A 16399-nucleotide genomic window follows, 5' to 3' on the forward strand; every position below is an offset into this window, starting at 1 on the left:
CCGATTTTCGTCATTTTTGCAGTCATCGATTGGAAAATCAACCAAGCACCCGTCCAAATGCAGAAAGTTGTAATCTGATAGTTCGAACGATTGTACTGTTGAAAATTGTCAAGCCTTGTCGAAACGCAAATGTCGACCTCTGATTGGTCGCACAATGCTTCTTTCCCTAACAAGGTCGACAGAATATACCTAGTTGACTAAGAATGTGCGCTTTGTGTTTTATGTATAATTTATTCCATGATTGTGCCGATACCACACGGACGTTGGTTGCTGATCGTGAAGAAGAAAGAAAAGCCGGGTTTCAATCTTTGTCAGGGCGGATATCGCGCGCTATCTGGACCATGAAGCATTTATGCGATAATTCAATGAAATTTGCAACTGCAGCAACCAGTCTTTTTCAAGGCTACTAAATATATTTTGAAGAGCATAATGAATGGTTATTACTAAATTGCAACTTTGATTGCAGTTTGATGCTGCTGCAATTGCGCAGCAGTGTGATGTATATTACGATTCATTAACACTGTGCATCACAAGCGGTATATGCGAAACAAATCCGTAAATGTCAAATGTTTTGTAAGTTTTCATCATTACAAACCAGTCACTTCTTACAGCATCTCGATCATACTCATGGTTCATAACAATTTACAGAAGGGGCATCTTTGCCGATTGAGGATCCCGGCCTTTCTCTGGTTAAACTCCGTCTTCTTACAGTATCATGAAATGCAAACAATCTTCATATTCATATACTTGACCATGGATTCCGACGATACCTTCGGAAAATTAAAATTCTTTCTGCTTTGTTTATTTTAAACATTTAACAAGGCTGAAATTATTAACTGTTACTGCACAGTTCAACGGTCTGGTAATATCAAACATTTATGAATTGATCATACGATTTTTTTTATGTTTCTTTCAACAGAGTCGACTTGAGCACATCGATTAGTGCGTTTTCGACGTAGAATTATGTCTTACGGCAACATATATAGGGGTACAAACTGTAAAACCGAAAGCGTCGAGAGCGTCACGAATATTGCCCACTTTCAAAAGTTCTGAACTCAGCTAGTTTCCAACGGATTCTGTTTATTTTTAAAGCAAAAATAATATACGAAACAAATACGGAAAAATATATCGCTTCACACCATTAAAATGATTAACCCTAATCGAGTGTATTTCCAAAGCTATTGACAAAATTATTGACATAAGACAGGCTGTCGTAATTCTACGTTAACCTTGCGGTCGTTTCGTATAAACAACCTCTTCCACTTTTTTTTAAAGGGGGATTTGCTAGTAGCTTAAGTATTTATGATAAATATTAGTAAATAATGAGTATGTGTGTCCAATCACAAATGGTGACTTCTCAACACTGTTAGTAATTTGTAATTTAAATTGTTAGGATTTGTTTGCTTTCGCAATTAGGACTTATCATTCGTTAGGATTTAAACCTACTTGTCAGAAAAGGGGAAGTAAACTTACAACTAACTTAAATGCTAACTTATTGGCTATAAAGAGAACTTATCGTAGCAATTGAGGATTGCAACGATTTTTGTCGAAAATTGTTAATAATTTTATTTGACATAGCTTCTAATGGTTCAACACCAGTAAGTCTATGTAATTCGAGTGTACCAAACCAAGGAGGACGCTTCAAAATCGTTTTCAGAATTTGATTCTGAATCCTTTGGAGCGTTTTCTTCCTTGTTGAACAGAAACTTGACCAGATCGGTACAGCGTAAAGCATTGCTGGTCTAAAAATTTGTTTGTAAATCAAAAGTTTGTTCTTTGAACAAAGTTTAGTATTCCTGTTAATGAGAGGATATAAACATCTCGTATATTTGATGCACTTGGCTTGTATACTCTCAATGTGCTCTTTGAAAATAAGTTTTTTATCATAAATTAGTCCCAAGTACTTAACCTTGTCAGACCAACTTAGAATAACCCCATTCATCTTGACAACGTGATTATTGTTTGGCTTGAGGAAAGAAGCCCTAGGCTTATGAGGAAAAATTATCATTTGAGTTTTAGAAGCATTGGGAGAGATTTTCCACTTTTGCAAGTAGGAAGAAAAAATATCTAAACTTTTCTGCAATCGACTGCATATGACACGAAGGCTTTTTCCTTTTACGGAAATGCTTGTGTCATCGCAGAACAATGACTTTGTGCATCCTGGAGGCAAATCAGGAAGATCTGAAGTGAATATGTTGTATAGGACTGGACCCAAGACTGAACCTTAAGGTACACCTGCTCTGACAGGAAATCTATCAGATTTTGAATTCTGATAGACAACCTGCAGAGTTCGATCAGTAAGATAATTTTTTAAAATTTTGATTAGGAAAACTGGAAAATTAAAAGTTTGCAATTTCGCAATCAAACCTTTATGCCAAACACTGTCGAATGCTTTTTCTATGTCTAAAAGAGCAGCTCCAGTGGAATAACCTTCAGATTTGTTAGCTCGTATCATATTAGTAACTCTGAGCAATTGATGAGTTGTGGAATGCCCATGGTGAAATCCAAACTAATCATTTGCAAAAATTGAATTTTCGTTGATGTGTGACATCATTCTGTTAAGAATAATTCTCTCAAACAGTTTACTTATTGAAGAAAGCAAACTGATTGGTCGATAACTTGAAACTTCAGCTGGGTTCTTATCCGGTTTTAAAATGGGTGTAATTTTTGCATTTTTCCATAATTTGGGAAAATATGCAATTTTGAAGCAGCAATTGAAAATTTTCACTAAAAATTCCATTGTGCTCTCAGGGAGATGTTTGATTAGTATATTAAAGATTCCATCGTCACCAGGTGCTTTCATATTTTTGAAATTTTTAATAATTGATTTAATCTCATTCAAGTTAGTTTCAATGATTTCTGCAGGTAAAAAATTCTGGGAAGAAATTAAATCAAATTGACGTGTGACTTCATTTTCAATTGGACTCACAAAATTCAAATTTGAGTTATGAACACTCTCAAACTGCTGAGCAAGTCTTTGAGCCTTTTGTTCATTGGATACAAGAAAACGTTCACCATCTTTTAAAACTGGAATAGGCTTTGAAGGTTTCTTAAGAATCTTCGACAGCTTCCAAAAGGGTTTTGAATATGGTTTCAATTTTTCAACTTTAGTCTAAAAATTTTAATTTCTCAGAAGAGTAAATCTATGTTTAATCTCTTTCTGTAAATCTTTATAAATAGTTTTAAAAACAGGGTCACGAGAACGTTGATATTGACGTCTGCGGACATTTTTCAAACGAATTAGAAGTTGAAGATTTTCGTCAATTATTGATGAATCAAATTTCACTTGAGCCTTTGGAACAGAATAATTTCCGGCATCAACAATCGCACATTTTAATGCTTCCAAAGCGGAATCAATATTCACTTCGTTTTGCAAATCAAGCTCATTATTGAAATTTCTCTCAATATGAGTTTTGTATCTTTCCCAATTAGCCTTGTTATAATTAAAAACAGAGCTCATAGGGTTTAAAACTGATTCATGTGATAAAGAAAAAGTTATTGGAAGATGGTCAGAATCAAAGTCAGCATGTGTGATCAAATCACTACATACATGACTTTGATCTGTTAGCACCAAATCAATTGTTGAAGGGTTTCTTACAGAAGAAAAGCATGTAGGACTATTCGGAGACAAAATAGAATAGTATCCTGAAGAACAATCATTGAATAAAATTTCGCCATTGGAATTACTTTGAGAATTATTCCATGAACGATGTTTAGCGTTAAAATCGCCGATTATGAAAAATTTCGAACGATTTCTGGTGAGTTTTTGTAAATCACCTTTAAAATATTTTTTGAGCTCGCGTGTGCATTGAAATGGTAAATATGCTGCGGCAATAAATAAAATCCCAAGTTCAGTTTGAACTTCAATTTCCAAAGTTTCAATAACTTTCGTCTCAAGATGGGGAAGAGCACGATGTTTGATTCGGCGATGAATAACAATTGCAACTCCACCGCCGGAACCCTGAATCCTATCATATCTATGAACCACGTAATTGGGATCATATTTTAATTTTATGTTAGGTTTCAAAAATGTTTCAGTAATAATTGCAATATGCACATTATTTACTGTTAAAAAATTAAATAGCTCATTCTCATTGGCCTTCAATGAGCGAGCATTCCAATTTAATATTTTAATTGTTTTATTTAAAATCATTGCTAAATTTTAAATTAGAAACAATTTTAATAGTAAAATTTGTGCCTATTGGAATGGCTCAAACATTGATTTTGCCTGCAACATGGCGTTCATAAGATCGAACATTGCCTGTTGCAAAAAAGAAAGTTTACCTGCCGTAATAGGCCCCAGGCAGTTGACATTAGAAAAAATATTTTCGGCAGCAATATTAGCTGGAGTAATAGGTGTACAATTATTTTCTAGCGTGTTTTGCTTACCCATATTAACGGTCATTTTCGAACTACCAACACTAGGCGGTATAATGTTCGAACTACCTGTAACCTTTGCATAAGTTAAACGGGTATGCAAAGGAGTAGGTAAACTATGCGTCACTGGTACGCTTGGAGAATTTTGTTTTGAAGTTGGTTTTAATTGAGAAATTGAATTTTGTTTACCTTGCCTTGCCTTAACAATTGCTAAACGGACTGGGCATTGATAAAAATTTGACATATGGTTGCCGTTACAATTCGCACAGCGAAAATTTTTACTCTCTTTCACAGGACATGTGTCCTTTTTGTGAGAAGAGTCTCCACAATTAAGACATTTTTGGTCCATGTTACAGAATTTGGAACCATGGCCATAACGTTGGCAAGTACGGCATTGGGTGATATGCTTTTCACCTCCGCCATACTTCCTATAAATTTCCCACTTTACACGCACATTATACAAAGCATGTGCTTTTTCAAAAAATTTTGAGTTGTTAACCTCATTGCGGTTAAAATGAATTAAATAATTAACAAGAGAAATTCCAGTTCTCTGACTGTTTTCGCCTCGTGATTTTTGTTTCATTAGAATTACTTGGGTAGGGGCTATGCCAAGTAATTCTGTTAAAGTAAGTTTGATCTCATCAACGGTTTGATCGTTGGTGAGACCTTTCAAGACAACCTTGAACGGCTTGGCGTTCTTGGTGTCATATGTAAAAAATTTGTACATCTTGTCAGTTAAATACTGAACAAGACGATCACGACCCTTTACTGAGTCGGCTAATAAGCGACATTCACCTCTACGGCCAATTTGATAGGTAACTTTAACGTCAGAAACAAACGTTGAAAGTTCCTTTTTGAATATATTAAATTCAGAAGAAATAGTTACCACAATAGGTGGAACTTTCTCCTTTTTCAAAGATTTTATATTTTGTATAGTTTCATTATTGGTAACTTCCATTTCACCAGCTTCATGCTCAGGCAAAATATCAAAAGGATTGTCACTACAGACACTCGAAGTGTCAGAAAGAGATGCCTCTCTTTTCCTCCCCGCAGCGATGCGAGGTTTCTTTTTCCGTCCAGCCATTTCAGGTGATACGAAAAAAGTTAAAACAAATGTTGAATTCAAAAGAAGGTAGTCTTGAGAAAGACTGATGGGAAATAACTTTCAGGTAGTCTTTAAAAGACACACTGACAAAACACAAACTTTGAAGCTATAGGCAGTCAAAGACCAGTCCACAAGCAACCGAAAAAACGTCTGATCTGTAGGACAGTTCAAGACGCACTGACACAAATATATTGCTCGTATGACTGACAACTCAATGCATTATGAACATTATAGGGTGCTTGTATGAATAATGGGCATTTTCGTGTCGTTCATTTTGTAAATGAACATTGTAATGATAAATTATTATAAAAATCTATGTTAGAAAACGAAGTGTTATTATTCACAGCTGCATCAAAAATCAGACAATATTTACTATAATACAACTAGTCAAGCTTGTTATGAGTTAGATATGAGAAAGTCCACATTTGGATGCAGGTACACTACCGATAAATTAACCCTATGGGTATTTGACTCGACTTTTTACCAATATAGTCAATATCCACATAGCCTGGCGGATAAACGGATCGGTGACAATCTGAAGTATTGAGGTGGAACAAATTGACAGGTTTCCCAAAGATTAACGCAACATGAGGTTGGATCTGGAATTAACACTGAATACTCTTAAGTCGTAGGAGAAGTGCGTCGGAATTAATGCAGGTTTAATACGCAAAGCCCTATTTAGAGTTTCAAGCGAATTGAAAATCTCATACAAAATGGTCATTTTTTCACGCTCGTGAAAAATGCAACCTGCAAAAATTCCACTTCACTTGGAACTGTAAACAAATTCGATCCAGCGAAATCGAAGATTATGGATCTCATCTTTTTCACTTGGGTTTACTCTTTTCACGCATGCAAACGCTAGTGAAAAAAGCAGCAAGCGAAAACTTGCGTGCGTATATATTCTGCTAGTTGCAGCTAATTTTCACCTCACTCGGAGTGTTAACTCGTGAATTTCCCTTCACTTAAACTGTAAACTGCAGGCTGGTGAAATACCTGCGTGTTCCACAAACGGGTTTTCACGACAGATTTCACAAGCGAAAATTTAGGCTTTTTCACTTGTCAAATTTTTCACCTCGCTTGGAACTGTAAACTATGCCTAATATCAACATGTAATATAGGTGCAATGATTTATTGTCTAAATGATTGTACATTCTAAAGACACACTTCTCGATTACTTAATCAGATCGAAACTTCGTTTAATTTTAATACTAATTAACTCACTAACATTTAGTTATCACTCAATTTGTTCATGTTCTCCTTTTGGCCTTTTTGAGAAAATTGCATATTCTATTCTATATTCGTAGTTAAATTCTTGTTTTGTCACGATTGAAGGTTTTGCTTGAAAAAAGTGTCGAATTGTTAGATTTCTCATTCGCCAGACTGTATACATAAAGACAAAGACCATTCCACGAACTGACAGTCGTCATATAGTTGTTTTGCAAAGTATATATAATATAGGTAGTTCGCAACATCACATTCTTCACACGTTTTGAAATGCCCGTATGAGAATTTTAGAGAAGATTACCAAAATTATCACATTATCATTATCACATTCACCCTTGAAAAATTTCCTATCCTCTGCACTCATAAACAAATTGAAGGTGGCAGCACCGTAACTCTCTCAGCGCGAAATTATTTAGAAGAGAGATTTGCGAAAAGTCTGTTACGAGCGGTTCTAAAATGTAAAATGTTGGTTTAAAAAAGCATTCAAATGAAATTTAAATAAAACAAAGTAAAAACTGATTAATATGTCGGTTGCAAGCATGCAGATTAACTTAAACAGTGGTTACTAAATCATTACTACAAGATTAGTTCCACGCTTATAATCGTTTGGCATACCTCTCTTTCATTTTCTTTGATCAAACCAGGGCGGCTTTACTCTCAAGCAGGCATGCCAGAGCTGCATATTTTTCTGATAAACTTGCACACTTGCAGGGTTTAAAAAAAATCAGACCTTTTGCAGGTTTCAAATGTTTCTTTAAATTTTAAATTTATATTACTCGAATATGTTGAAATCAGTTCGCACAGGTTTGCCGAATTTGATGTTACCGTTTTTTTGGCAGTGCTTCGTGATTTAGGCGACGGGAAAAACAACTTGAATTTTTTGCTGGTTAGTATGGCATCTCTGTTCTCGATTCACATTACCCCCTCTGTTTCTTCAACGTTGTTTCGTAAATGATAGTGAAATTTTAGAACCAACGAGAAAAATTGAGCGCGTGTACGATCCCACGATCGCATTTTTTTGGTCTAAGATGGCACGCAAAAGGACCGGTGGTGTGCAGAAACGAGTTTTGAAAAAGGCTGCGAACAAAAACGCCAGTTTCGTGCTGGAAAGTATTGCGGAGTTATAGGTAAAAGTATGTTATTTTTCAGGCTATAATATAACCTCAAAAATCATTTAGGATACTATCCCTCAACAATCACCAGCTAAAAAAAGGATTCAAGAAAATGTGGAGAAATCGTTTGATATTCAACCAGGACTGTCTGATATACCCATGGTTATGATCTCCGATAAAATCAATACTAATGATTTTTCTGGAAGTTCGCCATCACAACCCCGGACATACAGCAGAAAAACATCGCTCATCGAAGAAATTATGCATGAATGGGACTCTGATGAATTAGATTTAAACACAAACGGATCTGTGGTTGAAAACGGCCTCTCGAGTCATAGCATTGATCTTTCTGAGCAGGAAAATGTGCAGCCTGGTTCGCGTTCAGAGGACGTCATTGTCAGTCTTCTACCAGGTACATTCTTCATATCTATAAAAACAATTAATTATTCTACAAATCTTTTCGATTTTTATATTGTATCTATGGAATAGCTAAAGAAGTTGAAAAGTACAAGCTGTTGTCAGAGAACTTAAAGAAGGAGATCGACATGTTGAAGGAAAAGAACGCTAAATTAGAAGCCCAGAATGAGAAACTTTTGGAATGCTTGACGTCGAAAATTTTACCTGTTCCGGAAAAACTAGCCTGACAGAATAGCTCCAATTTTTCTCAAAAATTTGGCAGAAGAACTATCTACACCCTTACAACACCTTTTTAACATGTCCCTGAAGAATGGAATTTTCCCAGAACTCTGGAAAACCTCATATTTAGTGCCAATTTTCAAATCTGGCGCTAAATCTGACATTCGTAATTATCGTGGAATTGCCATTATTTCATGCATTCCAAAATTATTTGAATCAATAATTAATGAAAAAATCTTTCAACAAGTAAAACACCAAATTACAACTCAACAGCACGGCTTTTACAAAGGCCGATCAACTACCACAAATCTTTTGGAATTCATAACTTTCACTCTGACTGTAATGGACAACGGTAACCACGTAGAAGCTCTTTATACGGACTTTAGCAAGGCATTTGACAGAATCGACATACCATTATTACTCTTCAAGCTCGAAAAATACGGAACTGAAACAAAATTTTTGGAATGGCTGCAGTCATACTTAACAAAACGAACACAAATAGTCCGCTTTCAAAATTCCTTTTCAAACCCAATAGAAGTAACTTCTGGGGTTCCTCAAGGTTCCCACCTGGGCCCTCTTCTTTTTATATTATACGTAAATGACATTTCCTTTCTTCTTAAGTCAATACACGTGCTTGTATATGCACATGAAGCTTTTTATAGAAATAATGACATGAAGCTTTTTATAGAAATAACCAATGCAGAAGACTTCGAAATATTCCAGAATGAAATTAATGTATTCTACACTTGGTGCAACAAAAGTCTATTACAACTCAACATTAAAAAATGTAATTCAATAGCCTTTAGCAGAAAAACAGTAACACCACCAACAAACATTTTCTTAGGAAACCAACCAGTAGAAAAATGCAAAATCGTTAGGGACCTAGGCGTAATCTTAGACTCCAAACTCACATTCATAGAACATAATAATACAATTATCAACAAAGCAAATAGTTTGCTGGGCTTTATAAAACGCTTCGGCCACAATTTTCAAGACCCATATACAATCAAACTATTATATATTACATACGTCCGACCAATTCTGGAATATTGTAGCATTGTATGGAATCCCTATATTGCCACACATGAAGAACGCATTGAATCTGTCCAAAAACAATTTCTTTTGTACGCGCTTCGTAAGCTAAATTGGACATCATTTCCCTTACCATCATATGAAGCACGCTGCATGCTTATAGACATACAAGCACTTAAAGAACGCCGCGATCTTTCAATGCTTTATTTTATCAATGACATTATTTCTCAACGCGTGCAATCTACTCAATTATTATCACAACTAAATTTTTATGCACCCAGTCGTCAATTAAGAAATCGTAAAATATTTCCGGAAAATTCTCACAGATCAAACTACTCAAAAAATGGCCCAATAAATCGCATGATGCGTCACTATAACCAGCACTGCGAAAATATCGACATCACCATGGGCCGAAATCAAATAAAAAAACGACTAACTACTGGAAATAATGTATAGAATATAAGAAAACATTGTATTATTATAACTGTAGTCTACATTTGCTTGACGAAATAAATAAATAAAAATTTGTACTTCATTTGTATGGAAGCCCCCTTTCTAGGAAAGGGAGGGGTGTCAATCTACCACAGAAATATTTGTGGCTCTTGAGAACCACCATTCGCCAAATTTGGTTCTAATTGCTTGAATAAATCTCGAGTTATACAGATATTTGTGTTTCTTTTATATGAAGGGCCCTCCCTCCTGGAGCAGGTAGGGGTATCAAACTACCACAGAAATATTTTTTGCTCCTTAATACATTGACGTTTCGTGAGATAGAAGCCGTAATTTTTCGGCGGTCTCGAGTGTATTCGAACGTGATAATTCTCTCCAGCATTTAATTTGAATACGAACATTCTTCGGGATAATTCTAGCTCAAACCAACAAAAGGTCGTAACTGCAAACGTAAACCAACCGTTCGATAGTTTTATTTCCTTTGCTGGCAGGAGACTTTCGCCGTTACGCCCCATTTTCAAGTTCACGTCAGAATTTACCCATTAGGGAACATTCACACGTTCAGGTCTGCCAAGAGAGAATCGCTGGTATGTCTCTGAACCGAGTTAGCAGTCATGTCACGAAGCGATTACAGGACCTGCTTCCGTCGAAATAAATCACTCCGTTTAGCATTCAACGTCGCCACGGAACCACAGGCTGTTAAAATTCTTTCCTTTACGCACAAGCCCTCTATTCCGTGGCTCCAGTTTGGCGATGCGAATATTTGCCGGTCGGTGGGTTACAGAATCCAACCTTTAAGCTGCAAAGAAAGGATATTGCGATTCGAGCTCTTTCAGCAGACGGAACGGACACTAAGCACTGAGAGTAAAAAAAAAAAAATCCGCTCTGTTGCATTTCCAATTTTTGCATTCCATATTCTGGCAGATGGTACCATATCGGATTTCCATCAGATCCGATTTGTGATGGTGACAAATGGAAAAGGCAAACGACAGTGCAAGCTTTCGTCGACGTTTCTCTAATTCTATTCCCAGACGCGCAGGTGCTAGTGAAGGCTAGAGTTCTGGAAGCTCACGGAAAGTGAGTAAAGAACTTAGTCACAAAGCGGTTTAGATGTCTTTTAATGAAAGCAGGTTCAGCCACGGTATGACTTTTCTTTAGATTTTTGTTTCATGAAAGATACAGTTCTGGAATAGGTGCTTGATTGAGTTGTTTTAGAATAGACTCATGAACTATAATTTTTATACCAGATAATAACGCAACAGCAAAACTGTGTTCTAATCACAAAAAAAAACAACTTGAAATATATGAAAATGTGTAAAATAACATTTATTTGACACGGCACAACGCAATATACTGTAAAAGTATCTTATGAACTAAGGGCAAATTTTTTATCTTCGCTGCCGACTACGAGCTAAAATTCAATTTATAATTAAAACTAACCTTTTTTCAATCAGTGATTCGTTGTTCGTTGGTGTTCAAGTAGCCATAGGTAAGCAGGGATTTAATTTTCTTTTCAAACACATGAACAAAGGTCTTCGTCGATTGATTTGTAAAATAAATGTTGCCCCATTTTATAATGTTTACTTGTACCCATAATTAAATTAGCTTCTGATTGGTTTTTGCCCCGAGGCTATGGTGAGTTGTATCGGTGCACCAAATTTAATGTCCTTGGCAGTTTATTTGTTTTGACCATTTCATGTCCTTCGGCCGTCACAACAAATAACACGGTTATAGAGAGAAAGAGAGAGAGCTGATGTTTAATCGTCCAAAAACAGATAAAAACAATGGTGAAATTTTCATGACAATTACGCAAATCTGCCGGATACGAAGCAGGTGGCGAATATTTAATTTCGATAAAACGCCGGCAGCATTTTATATAAACCAACTCCTGCTAATTAGTGGATAATTAATAAGCCTTTTCCCCTCCCCATTTCAACAGACCGGCAGCGATCGTTCTCGGTGCGATGGCGCCCGCAGCAGTATCACAGTGCCGAGGAGTACCGGTTGCGAACGGGGCCCGCTGGTCCACCGCAGAATCAACGGAATCATCTACTGCACACCGGACCCTGCCGTTCGGTGGTCAGTGTGGTTAACGTTTTGGATAGCAACAACAAAGAGCAACAGCAGCAGCAGCAGCAGCAGCAAATGTCACTAGATTCGACCGCACTGGGTGCAAGAATTCCGCCAGACACCACTTCCGACCTGCAAGCGCTAAACTTTCTACCCCGGTTGCCGGATTCAGCGCAGGATCTGGTGCGGCACCGGGAGCATTCGTCCAGCAGCCATGCCAGCCACGAGTACTCTTGACACCCACAGTACGATTAAGCGGCCAGGCAGGGCCGGGAGCAGGTGACACTCGATGGGTGCTTTAGTGTTTAGGATATTGTTAGGAAGGCTATGCCTTTTCGTTGGCTGTTTATTTGATCTGTTGTGGACTATGAGGTGAATGAGTGACAACATATTCTGGAGAGATGACAACGCTCTCTTAGTACAATCGGAACGAGGTCAAGTGCGGACAGAGGTTTTTAAATCGAATTTAAATTGATATGGAATCGAAATTTGCAGTGTTGGGCATGAAGTGGTTAGCGAAATGTTCCGTGCTCGTAAATCATCCGCTGCCTAACGAAAAAGAAATGCACCATACACTTAGAGACCATACTTTGGTGCATCCTTTACATAACTAGAAAAAAAAATTGTTAGTATCGCGGAAGTATACATCACAAAATATTTGTTACGATTTCGCGCTGGTTAGCCAGAGATTTCATATTTTCTGCGAGAGTGTACGAAAAAGGGAACGTGGAATTCAACATGTAGTTATCTATGCTAATACAACGAACATTCTCCCCACAAAGTAGCGGAAAATTATTCAGACAAAGTTTTACGACATTCAAAACGAACATTGATTGTGCAAAAAAAGGAACTAAAGAATTTCAATCAGAAAGTTTGAGCATTTTATTTATTCATTCCATCGTTAAAATGCGTATGTAATACAAAAGTTGTTCATCGGATTAACTGTGAAGCATGGTAGAGTAAAACTCTCATGCTTTAAAGAAATTTCTTATTATCCTGACGGAAAGTTTCCACCACCACGAAGTTTGCACATTTGTGGCTTCTATTTCCGGCTACGATCAGCTTGAACAGAAAGTTCGAGAATCATTTACATCTTCCAAAGCACGTTTCGGATTATTTTTCGGGTTTTTAACCAAGCGAAAAATGATGATGGTGGAGAGTAAAGTGAGTATCTAGGTATATGTTCCTAGCCGAGAAGTGCACAGCAAACAGGGATTACGCAAATCTGATTGAGTTCTCCATTGCAGTTGTTGCAAGCAAATGCATTAGCATAATATATCTAACATTCGGTGGTAAAATCAACTCTGTCGTGATTTCTTTCCAGCTTTTCTACAGCATGCTGGAAAAGAGCTGAAGTTTTTTCAGCGGAGCAAATAATTTCGAATAAAAAAAAGTTGTAGTATACATGTTCATTCGAATGCGAAGCAGGAAAAACTGTCTTCAATAGCAGACGAAAGAACTAGTAAAAAAGTGAAACCGACCGCCACTATCGGTATTTGTGCTATAGTTCTATAGAGAAAGATATTTTAAAAGTGAAATATTTTCAATGTATCGAGGAAACATGGAAAAATGGAACTGAGCAAAACCGAAAGTTATCTTGAAGTAAGAACAAAAGAACCCTCCCCTCTTCAGAGATAAGCTACAAATTTCAAAAACCCCTGGTAAAATAATAATGCTTGTGGAATGCGGAAAAAAACTCGGCACCCATAAAGTGCTGATGAAGAAACCTTCAGTTGTTGTTGAATCACGATTTATTACATAAAATAAAATGTTGAATGATTTTGTAATAAGCTAGTTATTACTCTAATTTCATTGCTTAGCGGTAAAATTGATAAAAAGTTTCAATAACAAATTGACGCCAACAATGTATCAATTACATGCAAGCATTCCTAACACAATCGACGTGAATGGACACCAACCCCCTGTCCCTGTGATATTCTCTGTATCAATATCGGAAAAAAATTGACAGTGACTCCCCGTCCCAATAGGTCAATTTATTCTTGCTTCCATGAGCTTAGACTAATATGATGTCTCGAAGGTAAAAGTTTTCCGAAAAGTATGAAGTAATCCCCATTCTTGAACAATCCCCAAACCTGCTGTTAAAATGTATTAAAAACTGATGTCTTGAAAGAAAACATGCTGGTAAGGGTGCCAATCATCGTATGGAAAAAAGTGACCAGAAAATTTCAAAAAAAAAAAAAAAACCCTATACAAAATGTTCACCTGCTCGAAAAAACACCCTGTGCAAAATTTCAGCTCAATCGGACTTAAAATGGGGTGGCGCAACGCGATTGAAGTTTGGCCTTTTTGAAAACCGAAAAATCACCCAAGGGGGGGGGTGGCTTTACATGAAATTTCGGTTTTCGAAATTTTTGTTTGATGCCAAATGACTTAAAAACGCATGAAACGTCGAATTGGTGTCATCTGAAAAAATTTTTTTTGCAAAAATCAACTCTGGGACTTAGCCGTTTTTTCAAATGTGGAAGGCGGAGTTTAAAACATTTAGAATTTATTTAATGAAATTGATCGCTAGTCTCTCGAAATAGCCTGTATAATAATATACACTATGACTAGCATCGAATACATTATGTTTCATTAGAGTGGTTCATTTATTCGACATAGGGTGGTTCATAATATTGGAAAAAATGAGTATAAAATGAAAAAAAAAATCACTTTTGCTGAATACCAATAGAAAAATTCCTGAAAATATAATATTTGTTATATCATTGTCGTTAGGGTGGCAATGTTGAATTGAAAAAAATACCATGTAAAATGGCAAGATATTACAAAACAAATTTGGCTTATATAATCGTACAATAGACTGTATCGATGTTATTCAGTGATAATGAGAGTAAAGGAATCTCAATCAGATACGCAACACAATTGACTCGTTGTTTTTGGGTTTGAGTCGTTTCGACAGTTCGACCATACATTTTCTGTCAAGTTTACATCATCGGAACGTGAACGTGCCCATTGGCTGAAACTTTGCATAGACGCAAAAAACGCCTATAAAAAGCAAAAGATGCCATTTTGTGCTATTGGATTAATTTTTTGAAACACAACTCATTTTTGAAAAGCTATTGAAAAATGCTATTTCGGATAGGTATTGATGATTGTTCAGCAGACAGTATGTGAAGTAGGGAGAGCGAAAAATAAGCTAACTGGAAATATGATACAGATTTGGAAAAATATACCGCATCCCGACGGGACTTGAACCCGCAATCTCCCTGTCTCCGGCATGGTGTTTCGACCAATTAAACTACGGGGGACGGTGGTACTGTTCCACAATCTATATCGTATCACATTCCACTGCCGACTTATTCTATTGCCGACTGACTTTGGTCTATTTCCAGTTCGCTTATTTTCCGCTTTTCCTACTTCACATACTGTCTGCTTAACGAACTTGCGTGTTAACGGGAAAAAGCCGTTGTTAAAAATAGAAATTTAGTTCGAAAAAATAAGAGTATTGATGTTTACAAATATTTTTAGAGCCAACACTGTTCGTTTGAGCGGTGTGACGTCTTCGGCAAAGTTGTAGATAATATTTTTGTCTTTAAAAAAGAATACACTCCTAAAACAAATTATTGATTAAAAAAAAATAAAAGAAAGTTAAAAATTAATTATCCAAAACAGCCCATTTAAAAAAACTGATTTTTTTTTATCAAAAACTACGAAAGATTACCAGAACAACGAAATCAGTTATGGAGAAATCGAAAAAAGAAGTTATTGTTTTTTTAAATTTTTTTTTTTCACAGGGTACATTTGTTTATTTTGAATAACAAAGTTATAATTTACAACTTTGCCAGATACACTATGCCAATCAAATAAACCGTTTTGACTGAAAAAATATTTTTAATTCCTAATAGAGTGCTCTATTGGAAATTTAAAATGTTCACAGTTGAAACGGTTTGTTTGATTGGCATAGTGTCTTCGGCAAAGTTGTAGATAATATGCCTTTAAAAAAAAATGAAAAAAAAATTTTTTTCAAAGATTTTTTTTTTAAATTGAAACTTTTTTTCTTGATTTCTCAATGATCGGACTTGTTTAATTGTTTTGGTAATCTTTTGTAGGTTTAATTGAAAAATCCAATTTTAAAAAAATGAGCTCTTTTGAATAATTAATTTTTAATTTTTTTTTTTTGAATAAATAATTTTTTTGGAAAGACAGAATTATTATCTACAACTTTGTTGAAGTGCTTTTTTTCATTTTATACTCATTTTTCACAATATTATGAACCACCCTATGCCGAATAAATGAACCACCCTAATGAAACATAATGTATGATAGTTATAGTGTATATCATTACACAGGCTATTTCGAGAGACTAGTGATCAATTTCAAAAGATAAATTTTAAACATTTTGAACTCAGCCTTCCACAATTGAAAAAACGAC

At 35.9% G+C, this 16399-nt stretch overlaps 2 protein-coding genes across 4 annotated transcripts in view; one reads left to right on the top strand and one right to left on the bottom strand.

Moving 5' to 3' along the window:
• The window catches only part of LOC129733885 (tachykinin-like peptides receptor 86C), a 230652-nt gene extending 216188 nt beyond the window's left edge, over positions 1-14464 (top strand). For all 3 annotated transcript variants that reach the window (XM_055695465.1, XM_055695466.1, XM_055695464.1), the window contains exon 11: positions 11876-14464. In XM_055695465.1, coding sequence (XP_055551440.1) covers positions 11876-12243 — 368 coding nt within the window. In that variant the 3' untranslated portion in view covers positions 12244-14464. The remainder of the gene's footprint in view (positions 1-11875) is intronic.
• LOC129733887 (uncharacterized) overlaps positions 1-16399 on the bottom strand; it is a 302189-nt gene that overhangs the window by 20883 nt on the left and 264907 nt on the right. The window lies entirely within an intron of this gene.

This window comes from Wyeomyia smithii, chromosome 1 (genome assembly GCF_029784165.1).
Source record: "Wyeomyia smithii strain HCP4-BCI-WySm-NY-G18 chromosome 1, ASM2978416v1, whole genome shotgun sequence".
In the NCBI taxonomy this organism is placed as follows: domain Eukaryota; kingdom Metazoa; phylum Arthropoda; class Insecta; order Diptera; family Culicidae; genus Wyeomyia; species Wyeomyia smithii.